This window comes from Chelonoidis abingdonii, chromosome 4, assembly GCF_003597395.2.
Source record: "Chelonoidis abingdonii isolate Lonesome George chromosome 4, CheloAbing_2.0, whole genome shotgun sequence".
Taxonomy (NCBI): domain Eukaryota; kingdom Metazoa; phylum Chordata; order Testudines; family Testudinidae; genus Chelonoidis; species Chelonoidis abingdonii.
The window spans coordinates 19,495,582-19,509,316 of NC_133772.1; the positions used below are offsets into that span (position 1 = coordinate 19,495,582).

The 13,735-nt window shown below is 41.5% G+C and overlaps 1 protein-coding gene across 1 annotated transcript; it reads left to right on the forward strand.

The window, feature by feature from the left end:
* Positions 1-2,781: 2,781 nt before the first annotated feature.
* Positions 2,782-13,304, forward strand: SNRPC (small nuclear ribonucleoprotein polypeptide C). Its single transcript, XM_032792653.2, has 6 exons — positions 2,782-2,885; positions 4,484-4,526; positions 5,839-5,947; positions 9,795-9,884; positions 10,602-10,706; positions 12,950-13,304. The coding sequence occupies exons 1-6, from the start codon at positions 2,878-2,880 to the stop codon at positions 13,072-13,074; spliced, it is 480 nt and encodes a 159-aa protein (XP_032648544.1). The 5' UTR covers positions 2,782-2,877; the 3' UTR covers positions 13,075-13,304.
* Positions 13,305-13,735: the final 431 nt, after the last annotated feature.

Below are 13,735 nucleotides of genomic sequence, written 5' to 3' on the forward strand. Positions count from 1 at the left end.
TTTGCCAAAATCCAACAATGGATCACTTGTGGATTTCCACTGCGAGTCCATTTCACTCTTTTATTAGCAATGATCTCTGATTTTCTTGGGTTGTTTGGAGAGTTGCATGATATCATCCCAGGGTTGTCCGCTCCAGGGCTGGCTCTAGGCATCAGCGAAGGAAGTGGTGCTTGGGGCGGCCAAAGGAAAGAGATGGAATGTCTGGGTCTTCAACCACAATTTGGCAGCGGGTCCCTCAGTCCCTCTCTTCCTCTTAGAGCTGCTGTTTTTTTTTTGTTTGTTTGTTTTGTTTTGCTTCGCTGCTTGGGGCAGCAAAAGAGCCAGAACCAGCCCTGGTCTGCCCTGACACAATACACTCTCACGGGTGAGGAGCCTCCAGTCCAGCTAAGCTCTTCTGTGGCCCCATTTACTACCCCCCTTACACCATTCATAATAATTATCCATTTGCCTGTATCCTGCATATTTAGTTGGGTTGTTAGGTTATATCCCGCTGGGTGCCAAACTAGTATTTCTAGGCCTTGGAGGTTTATTATTCATTACTATTATTATGACTATTATTGCATATGTGGTAACCTTACTGTCCTGCCAAATCCCTACTTAGGTAGCTACATTCTGCCTCCTTACAATTCTCTCTTGGGTTTCAAGATAACTTGTTGGTGTTAACTTTGAGTCCTCAGATCTCATGTGGTGTTACCATACACTGTTAAACCCAATTATGACTGCATTTCAGTGTGGATGAATTGATCCCTGTATAGTGCTTGACTGCTAGCTTTTTACACATCAGTCTGTGACTAGGAAGTGAACTGAGATACACCAACTCATTGTACCTGGGAAGTCAAGCAGCTGTCAGATGGTGAAGATGGTCAACCTGAGCTGGATTTAAACTAATGATCTAGTGTATGATCCTGCAATTTGATCAGTGCCGGCAAACCATTACATACATCATTGACTTCAATGGGCACCATGTGGGCACAAGGGTCCATCTGCATAAATCTGATTGCAGGATCAAGATTGTAGAGATGAATGGTTATGTAGCCTGTGAAAAAGTACAGTGTCATCCAGTCTCATACATTCTGTCATATTTTAAAGCGTAGTGATGTAAATCACTTAACTATATAATAAAGAAATGAAGGGGCCATATCTCCTACCTTAGCTATATTTATGTGTAAGTGCACAAGACAGCAGAGCTGATGTTGTGAAGAACAGGAATGATCTACTAAAATAACACGTGCTCTTGTAATGTGTGATATAACTCCCATTTGGGCTGAATAATTTCCACAAGTTAAGGACAAAAATGGAGAATACTGCCAGGATATTGATGCACAACCTAAGTGTGCTGTGAGCATTGTTGTGAATTAACAAACAGATCCTGCCAAGATGTAAATTACAAGTTAATCCAAAGAAGAATCTATCAGAAAATAGGCCAATGACATGAGAAGATGTGATGCTTGTGGTCAAACAGTTACAAATTATAAAACACCTACTTCTGAGAATATTTTATCAGACTGCTAAAGAGTGGCAGCTTGGATTTTGTTCAGTGGCTTTATAGAGTTGTCTTAAAATTTGGGAAAGCAGTCATATTCCAAAAGATTGGAAAAGGGGATGCAGCATCTCATATTTAAATGAAGAAGAGTGATCATTTTGCTTAAACTATAAGGGCATAATGCTGCTTGTCAGTCCTGGGCAAGGTGTTAATCATCAGACTACTCAACCAACTGAAATACTGCTTCAATCCCAAAATAAGAAACAACCTGTATAACCAATATGGTGTCTTCACAGGTTAATCTACAATCCATGCTCTGCTGAATGTTATTGAAAAACAACTAGTGAGACAAAAGGAAGTTAACTTTGTGTTTATAGACTTTGCAGCCACTTTTGACTCAGTACATCAGTATGGGGTGCTTGAGGATTTAGTGTGTAAAACTGCACCACAGTTCATTTATCTGTGTGAGGGTCAATGTTTGCATTACAGACTGGTTTTCAGTAGAATCAGGAGGATGCCAGGGATGCATTCTTTCAACTATATTATTTAATGTTCTAATAGTCTATCTGATGACAAAGCTGACTGAAGCCAAATTAGGAGGTTTGAAATGTAAAGATTAATCTTTAAAGCATTGGTTCTCCCTGGGGCTACGCAGAAGTCTTCCAGAGGGTACATCATCTCATCTAGTTGCCTAGTTTTACAACAGGCTACATACAAAACACTAGTGAAGGCAACACAAACTAAAATTTCATACAATGACTTGTTTATACTGCTCTGTACACTGTACACTGAAATTTAACTACAATATTTATATACCAATTGATTTATGATTACATAGTAAAAATGAAGAAGTCAGCCATTTTTCAGTACTACTGGCTATGACACTTGTATTTTTATGTCTGAGTTTGTAAGTAACTAGTTTTTAAGTGCGGTGAAACTGAGGGTACACAAAACAAATCCTGAAAGCCTGGAAAGGTTGAGAGCCACTGGGCTGGAGGGAGCAGCATGGGGCCACTTAAGAGAAGGGGAATTTTGAAGGAACAGTACGGGGGGAGTATAGACAGGGTAGGAGCGAGACAATGTGGGGATGTTTATCCCAGAGAAACGCTGTCCCTCCCCTCCACGCACACTGAGATTCACTTTCGGCAGGGTAAAGCGAATCGCTGAAAGAGGATTGCGTTTGACCCTCGCGAGGCACCATCGGCGGCTGGAACGGGAGAAAAACTACAAGTTCCAGCCTGCAATGCGTCCATGCTCGTTGAGATTGTAGTGGAGCGTGGTAGGCTCTACTACGGGTGCCGAGGGAGGGTCAAGCCAAAGCGCTCAGAAGGCGGGAAGTAGTCGCGTAGCGATTGTCTCACTTCCTGCTAACGGCGCCTGGGCTCTGGAGCAACATGCCCAAGTGAGTGAGCCGGGGCCCGGGCCGGGGCGGGATGGCGGGGAGGCGCCTGGGAACCTCCCTCCCGCTCACTCACCCCCCAGGTCTTCAGAGTCTGCTGCTGCCCCGACTCCGGGAGTTGCGGGGGCCTCCTGGGGGAGCAGGGAGATGAGGGCTGGGCCCGGATCGGCGAGAAACGGGGAGGGGCTGTGGCCGTTGAGGGGGGCATTGGCTTAGTGATGGGGGACGGGTCTCTAGGGTAGGGGGCAGTGAGGGAGGGGGGAGGAGGGTAGAACTGTACAAAGCAAACTAGTTACAGCCCCAGTCCTGAAAAAGGAGGCCCACGACACCAGCGGAATTCTGCAAGCTGGAAGGGCACAACGAGTGGGGTCACGCAGGGGTCAGGGCTGGGTTCTGTTCTGTTCAATTTCTTCATCAATGATGCAGATAATGGTAGAGAGAGTACACTTCTAAAGTTTGTGGATGATACCAAGCTGGGGGTGCAAGTGCCTAGGAGGGTAGGATTAAAATTCAAAATGGTCTGAACAAACTGGAGAAATAGTCTGAGGTAAATAGGATGAAATTCAATAAGGACAAATGCAAAGTACTCCACTTAGGAAGGAACAATCAGTTGGACACACACAAAATGGGACATGACTGCCTAGGAAGGAGTACTGTGGAAGGGGCTCTGGGGGTCATAGTGGACCAAAAGGTAAATATGAGTCAACAGAGTAACCCTGTTGCAAAAAAAGCAAATGCCATTTTGGGATGTGTTAGCAGAAGTGTTGTAACCAAGACATGAGAAGTAATACTTTCTCTCTACTCTGTGCTGATTAGGCCTCAACTGGAGTCTTGTGTCCAGTTCTGGGTGCCACATTTCAGGAAAGAACTGGACAAATTGGAGACAGTCCAGAGAAGAACCCCCCCAAAAAATGATTAAAGGTCTAGAAAACAAGACTTGTGAGGGAAGATTTAAAAAAGTGGGTTTATTCTGGAAAAGAGAAGACTGAGAGGGGACAAGATAATAATTTTCAAGTACATAAAAGGTTGTTACAAGGAGGAGGGAGAAGAATTGTTCTTAACCTCTGAGGATAGGACAAGAAGCAATGGGCTTAAATTGTAGCAAGAGAGGTTTAGATTGGGCATAAGGAAAAACTTCCCAACTCTCAGGTTTGTTAAGCACTGGAACAAATTGCCTAGGGAGGTTGTGGAATCTCCATCTTTGGAGATTTTTAAGGGCAGTTTAGACAAACACCTGTCACGGATGGTCTAGATAATATTTAGTCCTGCCATGAATGCAGGGGACTGGACTAGATGACCTCTCGAGATCCCTTCAAAGTCCTATGATTCTGTGAACAGAAGGGTCTGCCCATAAAGGTCTCCGTGTGGAATTGGGGCCTCAATGAATTTTTTAGATTTGAGACAGAAAAATACTGGGGTTAAGTGAAGATAAAACTAAAAGGTTCAAAGTTTTTCCTGCCAAAGTAAATGACTATTGATTGACTTCTAGAAAGAACAGGTTCTAACTAAAAATGTATATTTTTAATCTTGTACAGATCTTAAATATTGGACATAAGTAATAATTCCCCCAGCTTCTAAAACATTTTTTAAATTTTCTCCAGGTTTTATTGTGACTATTGTGACACATACCTCACCCATGACTCGGTAAGTACCAAACTCTTTGTATTCATACTTTTTGAGTATCCAGTTAGAGATCAGTTTTTGCTTTGAAAAGATAGTTCTGGGTATATTGCTACATAAATATTATTTACTTTAGGGATAATGTATCTGAGAGATTTTCTTAAACATAACATTGTAGCTTGGAGAGGAGGGGCACCATTATCCTTGAGACTGAATGGTACAGTTTTACCAGGTTTGATTATTTAAAAGGAAGAATACCTGTGAAAAGGAGAGGGGGCTGGCCCAATGTGTTGTGGCGTGACAGCATTGATTTGAGGAAAGCTTTTACCCTGTCAAATGTCTCTCAGCATTCATCCAACAGTAACATAAAAAACTTTGAACATTTATCGCTCCCTCTCAGAAACAATAGATTTACTCTAAATTCTATTTTGGAACTGGAGGATAAGTCAAACATCTTTCCTTCTATTAAAATGAAGATACCAGGCTTGAAAAGAACATTTCCTTCCTAAAATGAAACCCCTCAAAATATTAAATTTTAAGTTTTATGTAAAATCTGTTTCTCCATATAAGCTGTACGTCTCATATGATGTTTCATGTGTCGTTATAGATTTGCTAGTGTTATGCAAGTTAATATATCCAGTTGGTGTCACAATGAGCATATTGGGGACGACAACATTTGTTCACATCATAGGAAACAAACTTATCTCTACATCCAGTTTAATTTTTTTATATGTAGCTTCCAAACACAGATATTGGACTGTATTGGTCATCTGACTGTATATGCCAGTGGTTCTCAACCAGGGGTACACAGAGGTCTTCCATGGGTACATCAACTCTTCTAGATATTTGTCACGTTTAACAATAATAAAAGCATTAGTGAAGTCAGTACAAACTAAAATTAAATGCAGACAGTGACTTACTTATGCTGCTTTATATACTATACTGGGGTGGCCCAACTTAACTGACCCTCCGAGCCACATATGACAATCTTCAGAAGTTCGAGAGCTGGGGTGCACTTGCTGGGGCTTGGGGCTTCAATCATACTCCTGCTGAAGCTTCAGGCCCAGCTAATGTGCTTTGACTTTTTTTTGTATTTTTATGTCTGATTTTTGTAAGCAAGTGATTTTTAAGTGAAGTGAAATTTGTGGGTGCACAAGACAAATCAGACTCCTGAAAGGGGTACAGTAGTCCAGAAAGGTTGAGAACCACTGGTGTATGCCACTCAATCTGTGTGTGTGTTTCTTGACTGCAAGTTTTGGCGGTTTTATATAAACTTGAAATAGATCTTTGGCTTGTGTGCTTAGTGCATGGACAACAGCATCTCTTCATTTTGCAGCCATCTGTGAGAAAGACCCACTGCAGTGGTCGGAAACACAAAGAGAATGTGAAAGATTACTATCAGAAATGGATGGAAGAACAAGCTCAGAGCCTGATTGATAAAACAAGTAAGAAAAATCACCCCATGATCTAGATCATTTCACTTAAAAGGTTCCCTCCTACCTCGTTCCTGTTGCATTGGATAGATATAAATTATAATATTGAAGGTCCTGACTTTTGGGTCTGAACAGGAAAGTAATATAGAACCCTGTTATTGATGGGGTTTCACATGAGGGGTGGCTGCATTAGTAGGCCCTTAGTTTAAGGGTCATCTTCAGCTCAGGTTTTTATGCATAACTCTCCACCTACTTCATTGGAGAGCCCTTTTGAAAGCTAATTGCATATTATCCTAAATTACCAAGTCCCAACCCCTTATTGTGAAACAGGTTCCTATATCAGCGATTTCTAATAGTCCTTTTTCCACAGATCTGAAGGACATCTTTTGAGCTCTGTCCTATTGTGGGAGAACCAGGACACTGTTTCCTTTTTCTAAGGCTTCGTCTATGCTACCAATTTAAGTCAGTATAACTACATAGCTCAACGGTGTGGAAAATCCACACCCCTGAGTGACATAGGTACATTGACCTAACACTGGTGTAGACAGTGCTGTGTTGATGGGAGGGCTTCTTCCATCAACATAGCTACTGCTTCTCAAGGAGGTGGAGTACCTGTGCTGACCAAAGAAGCTCTCCCATCAGTGTAGGTAGCATTTTCACTATTCACTACCACGATGCAGCTGTGCCACTGCAGAACTGTAAGCCTGGTCTACACTACGAGTTTAGGTCAAATTTAGCAGCGTTAGATCGATTTAACCCTGCACTCATCCACACAACGAAGCCATTTTTGTCGACGTAAAGGGCTCTTAAAATCAATTTCTGTACTCCTCCCCGACGAGGGGATTAATACTGAAATGGAAATTGCCGGGTCAAATTTGGGGTAGTGTGGATGCAATTCAGCGGTATTGGCCTTCAGGAGCTATCCCAGAGTGCTCCGTTGTGACCACTCTGGACAGCACTTTGAACTCAGATGCACTAGCCAGGTAAACAGAAAAAACCCTGGGAACTTTTGAATTTAATTTCCTGTTGGGCCAGCATGGCGAACTTAGCAGCACAGGTGACCATGCAGTCCCCCCAGAATGTTTCTACTCTCCCCTTATCATCTCCGTCCCTGAAGTTATCGCAGATTAGAAGGTGGAAAAACCTGCACTTGCGATGACATGTTTTCCAAGCTCATGCTGTCCTCCTGCACGGATAGGGCACAGCGTAGTTCATGGACACATTCAGTGGCAGAGGCCAGGAAAGAATTGCTGTTTGCTTAATGGCAAAAGTACCATGCCTCGCCAGCGATCCTGCCCGAGCCAGGACGCTGTGTCACATGCACTCCATGCTGTGTCAGCCTTGGGTGGGGGCATGACCACTTTGTAAGCAGGAAGGCCATAGATATATACATTCCATTAAGTAGCTTCTGTAGCTAGAGACAACATTCCTTTGCATTCGGCAAAGTCTGTGGCAAAAAAAGAGAAGCCCCGTAGTGTAGTGGTGATCACATTCACCTAACACACAATACGTCCCTGGTTCGAAACCGGGTGGAAACAGGTCACTGTTCCTTTTCTGACTCTCCTCCTCCATTTTTAGTCTTAGAATAGACCACTCTGTGAAATTTTACTTTGAATTATATCAATTTTATGAGTTAAATAATATGGAAGCTCTCTCTAAGTTATAGTCCCGGGTTCCTTGCCCTTTCAGCTGCTCTGATAAATTAACATTTTTGTTAGGGGCAGGGGAAGGTTTTCATGAAGCCTTTTATAGAGACTAAATGCTATCTAGGACTTGGAAATAATCTTAACGTGGCCCATAGAGTGCAAACCTTTGTTCTGGATTTGTCATTCCACAAGTTGAACTGCTCCTTACTACTGTCCAGGCTTCATGAGCCATGGGAGCAAGCGGCAGGCTGGGGTAGGTGCGACCACGTGGTAATACCAGCGGGGAGAGCAGCCTGAGACAGAAGCCTCCAGCTCACATGATATTCCAGGCAGGACTCAATCTCCATGAGATGAAACTTAAAGAAGAGAATGACCTGGAGTCACTCCTATTTGGTGCTCTAATAGGAAGATAGCCATGTCTGTCCAGGCACACCTGATCAACCTCACTAAGGTCTGTCAGCTGAGCAGGACCCCAGCTGGCAGAAGCCGGCGGACAGAGCCCCAGACTTGCAGTGGGCTGAGCTGTTCAGGCTGCTGCTGGTCTGGGGCTCCGTCCATCGGCCCCGCTCAGCCTGCTGCCTGCCTGCCTGGAGTTCCGATCATCCAGGCAGGCAGCGGGCTGAGTGGGTCTGGCGGCTGGGATCCCAGAAAAAAAACGCGAAACGGTTGTCTGCTGTTGCTTTCATGGAAGGAAGGAAGGAAGGAGTGGGGCCTGATGACATGTACTCAAAACCACCCGCGATAAAGTTTTTGCCCCATCAGGCATTGGGAGCTTAACCCAGTATTCCAATGGGCAGCGGAGACTGCGGGAATTGTGGGATAGCTACTCACAGTGCACCGCTCTGTAAGTCGATGCTAGCTGGGGTAGTGAGGACGCGCTCCTCCAACTTAATGTGCTTAGTGTGGACATATGCAATAGACTGTATAAAATGGAATTCTAAAAAATTGACTTCTAAAAAATCGACCTAATTTCGTAGTGTAGACATACCCTAAGTGTGCACAAGCCCTAGGATAGAAGGGATTTATTTGGTTCATCTTTCATATGGATTTGATTGTTCCCCATGATTGTTGTCTTTCTAAGGACTTATTCCTGCAAGTTGCCTAGCACCCTCTACTCCCATTAATTTCAACAAGAGTTAAAGGTTTTGAGCATTTTATGCAGTTAGTGGTTAGCTTGCACTCTTAAATATGAGGGTTTATATTCCTGTGTTTTGTCCTATCTAATGTAACTGTAAAAGTTTACTTATGTAACTGTCGAATCTGGCTTTTGAAACATACTGGTCTCTTGGCCTCATTTATATATTGAATGGCAATGAGTTCCACAGGCTAATTATGTATTGAGATTAAAAAGAAGAGTTTCCTTTTATTACTTTTAAATATGTTGCCGTTGATGGTCCCTTTTGTTTTTGTATTTTGGGAGTAAATGAAAGTGCTAACTTTCACTTCTCAGTGCCATTAATAATTTTGCTACTTCTGTTATGTTCCTCTCATTTGTCTCCGCTCTAAACAATCTGTCTCTTCAGTCTTCTCTCATATGGAAGTATATCTATGCTTTTAATTGCCTATTTCTGAACAATTTCTTTCAGCTATATCCATTTTGAGATAAGTATTCCAAGTGGGTGTTTATAATTGATTTTAAGAGGCATAATACTGTCAGTATTTTCTGTTCCATTCTTTATATCCATTGTAGCCCTTTGTCTGATATTTTTGACCATCGCTGCACATTGGCCAGAGGTGTTCATGTAGTTATCTGCAGTGATGCCTGTCTCTTTTCCCTGACCGTTTGAAGTTAATTTAGAAGCCAACAGTGTGTATGAGTAGTTGATGCTTTCTTTCCTGTTAATTACTTTGCATTTGTCAGCATGGAATTTCATGTGGTATCCCACTTCTCATTCAGTTAACTATGTGAAGTTCCTCACAGTCTGCTCTAGTTTTCGTTAACTTAGATAATTGGTATTTATAAATCTTTTTAGGAAGGCAAAAGGCATACAGTGTGTACTTCCACCTCAGTAGAAGGAGTATTCAGGCTGGGACATGTTGAAGAATCCAGCCAGTACTGCAGCTTTCAGGAGGCTCTGACCATGTGTGATTTCAGCATGATGTAAATAATTATATTTAGGGAAAGAGTTGAGGCGGTGGAGAAACTCGTATTGTCAAATGCTGTAGTAGTTCTGTTGACATTAATTTCTGTCTCCCCTTATTTCCTAATGTAGCGGCTGCATTTCAACAAGGCAAAATTCCACCTACTCCTTTTTCTGCTCCACCTCCTGGGGGAGCCATGATCCCCCCTCCTCCCAATATGCGTAAGTTTGAATATTGAGTTCTTCCGTTGTGAGTAGCATGCCAGCAGTATACCTATTTGTTGGCTACTGCTCGCTTTCTTCAGTAGGACTTTGCTGGAATTGTCCTCTGATTTAAAATATTACTAAGTAATTTGTGAACTCAGAATGTTCCCTGAGCTTGATAATGAAAATGTAAAGCAGTTCTTTGTGAGTCCTCCAATAGCTTTGAATAATCTTGAGTTTTTTAGCAATTTCGTTCTAACATTTTACATAGTGCTGTTAAATGAAATAGGCTGTAAAATAACTGTTTCTTCATTTGCTTGCTAGCTTTTTTTACTGTATCTCTAATGAAGCCATTCATAGTCTTGACGTAGAAGAGAAACTATTTAAAATGCTCTGCATTCCATTTGGGAAATGGCTCCTTATTAGCTAAAGATCTTATCCCTGTTGCAGGACAGATTGGTCATTTTTATTAGATGTGCAAGTGATTGACTATTTTATTAGATGTGCAGCAGGTGATTGACTATTTTCTTGGCTGCTGAAAAGTGAACTAAAATTGAGAAGGGATGTTCGTATACTATCATAAGAGAATGTATAAGACACAAAGTAAAGATTTTTAGAAGTTTACAAGTGTTTATTAACTAGGATTCCACATCACTTTTGCATCTGCTAGCAAGACACACATTAATTTATTAATTTAGATGTATGTGTGATCAGTTTTTATACATGTTCTTTCAGCTGGCCCTCCACGACCAGGTATGATGCCAGCTCCCCATATGGGTGGACCTCCAATGATGCCAATGATGGGCCCACCTCCTCCAGGAATGATGCCAGTTGGTCCTGGTAAGTCCCAGCCTGCAGAAACACATAGTTTCTAGTTTATTTTATTTTTTTATAATTGAGTACTGCACGTTTAGATTAGCAGAGTGATTGAGATGTTTCCAATTGTTTGTTAATATCTTGATTCACAGCCAAGTGAAGGTCTGTAAATGATAGTCAATGGAAAATATCCTCTCTAAGCAGTTGGAGTACCTGAGTGTTAAATTTATTGATACATACAAGCTTGTGGCCGCTTAACTTCAGGATGAAATCTAATTAGTTCTTGTATGCTAAGCAGTTGAGCTAGGTCAGTAGTTGGATGGGGAAAGAGCCAAAGTCTTCAGGTTGTTGTAGTGTTTCAGTAAGTGATCCTTTGTGCTCAGAGTCTGTACTGATCCACTGGCCTCTGCATGGTGTTAGAGAATGCTGTCGCTCAGATGAGTGGTAAAACTGATGTCCTTAGCTTTTGGTTATTAAAGTGGCATTAGTGACAAGAACACACCTCTACCCCGATATAATGCTGTCCTCGGGAGCCAAAAAATCTTACCATGTTATAGATGAAACTGTGTTATATCGAACTTGCTTTGATCTGCCAGAGCACGCAGCCCCACCCTCCCGGAGCGCTGCTTTACCACGTTATATCCAAATTCTTGTTATATCGGATTGCTCTATTTTGGGGTATAGGTGTATCTGATAATCCTTGTGTTGAGGTCAAATTTTGGCTGATAATTTCATTATCTCCATAATTTTCCCCTGCAGTCAAAATTGGATACAGTTTGCCTGGTACCCCATATCTTTTTTGTTCCAGATCTTTAAACTATTTTAAACAGTATTGTTAATAGGACTGTCGAAACAATTAAAAAAATTAATCACCAGATTAAAAAAAAAATCAAGATTAATCATAGTTTCAATCACACTGTTAATAATAGAACACCAATTTAAATTTATGATATATTTAAATTTTCTCTGTTTTCAAATTTATTGAATTCAGTTACAACACATATAGAGTGTAGAGTTCTCACTTTATATTATTATTTTTATCACAGATATTTGCACTGTAAAAAATAAACAAAATAGTGCAATTTACAAGTCAAAGCATGAAGGTGGATACAAACATTTAGCATATCTGGCACCTAAATTCTTTGCAATGCTGGCTACAACAGTGTCATGTGAATGCCTGTTGTCACTTTCAGGTGACCTTGTAAATAAGTAGCTGCAGCATTATCTCCAGTAAATGTAAACAAACTTGTTTTTCCTTAGCATTTGTCTGAAGAAGAATTAGGACTGAGTGGACTTGTAGGCTCTAAAGTTTTACATGGTTTTATCTTTGAATGCAATTAATGTAAAAAAATTCTACATTTGTAAGTTGTGCTTTCATGATAAAGAGATTGCACTACAATACTTGTATATTTTAATGCATCTCATACTATTTTTTCTGTAGTGCAAATATTTGTAATAAAAATAACAATATAAAGTGAGCACTGTACACTTTGTGGTGTTGTAATTGAAATCCATGTATTTGAAAATGTAAAGAAACATCCAAAAATATTTATAATGAATTTAAATTTGTGTTCTATTACTGCTTACCAGTGTGATTAAAACCTGTGGACTCTTTGCCTCCAGGCTTCGCCTCCCGCAGCTCCCATTGGCTGGGAACGGGGAACCACGGCCAATGGGAGCTTCAGGGGAGGTACCTGGAGGCAAAGAGCCGGGATCTGCAGGTACGTTGGGCTGTCCATTGCTGAGAACAGTGCGGGGCCCACGGTGCCATGGGGGCAATCCTGCAGGCCGGATCCAAAGCCCTAGGGGGCTGGATCCAACCCATGGGCCGTAGTTTGCCCACCTCTGGTATAGTGTTGGTAATGATTCAAGCTTTCCTTTTTGATAATACTGTCAGGCAAAGAGACAAGAAGTATGTTATTTGGCCATTCTATAGCACATTCCATCAGAAGATCTCAAAGCACTTTCTAAACATAAATTTACTTTCTGTGAAGTAATTAAGTTATAGTTTATCCACCTATAAGATAATGATTGTGTCAAAATTAGAAACATAACCCTGGCTCCTAATCCTATAATCACTAGACACTCTCTCAGGAAGACTTATTCCCTGTATCCAGAAGACTTGCAGATCAATTGTTTTATTCTTTCTAAACTTAGAATATAAGTATTTCTCAGCAGAGTGACTAAGTTCAGCCTCTTTCAAACTGTTCTGTACTGATGCCTAATTGGCCTATTCTGATACTTTCCATTTTTCTGCTGTGTTGTAGCTCCAGGGATGAGGCCGCCCATGGGAGGACACATGCCAATGATGCCAGGCCCTCCAATGATGAGACCTCCCTCCAGGCCAATGATGGTGCCAACGAGGCCAGGGATGACCCGTCCAGAAAGATAGAAATAGAAGTGGAGCTACACTTTCCTTTGTTTCTGTTTTATGTTCTTCTTCACCAGAACATCATGGTGCTGCATCTCCAGGATTTTATATCAAAACAGTGTGATGACAAGACCTGCTGCCCCTTCAAACTGCAGAAGGTCTGGTCTAGGAAGCACTGGGCTGTTGCATTGTAACTGTTTTTTGCACCATTTGCTTTTGAAATGTAACAATAAAATGTTGATGCTGGTTTAGATACAGAGAATTGTATGTGCTTTCGTGTGTGTGTGTGTGTGTGTTGCGGTCTCCGGTAAAATGATAAACCTGATATGTAGATCCCCCACTAACCTCATTTGATCTATAGCCTTGTGTTACACTTATCTTTTGTGCTGTATTCTCTGAGATTTCCATTGCAACATCCTTCTATCTCTTTTTGATAATTTTTCCCCCTGTTTTGGTACACTATGATGTGTTCCCTGCAGTATGAAACACTTTTTATAAAACTATAAATGCAGGCTTATTTTTAATAAAAATACAATGTCTGAAAGGACTGCAGTGGTATCCCTGGAACATTCAATAAAACCCTGTGCTGCTGCCAAATATGATGTATTTCCTAATGTGCTGGCCCTTCCTCAGAAAAACTGTAGCAATTCTCTGCTATAGCCCCAGGGACACATTACTCTAG

Bases quoted from the DNA above. Each gene is read 5' to 3' on its own strand.
- SNRPC (XM_032792653.2), top strand. The intron at 4,527-5,838 runs GTAAGTACCAAA...TTCATTTTGCAG, and splicing joins CATACCTCACCCATGACTCG to CCATCTGTGAGAAAGACCCA. The intron at 9,885-10,601 runs GTAAGTTTGAAT...ATGTTCTTTCAG, and splicing joins CCCCCCTCCTCCCAATATGC to CTGGCCCTCCACGACCAGGT.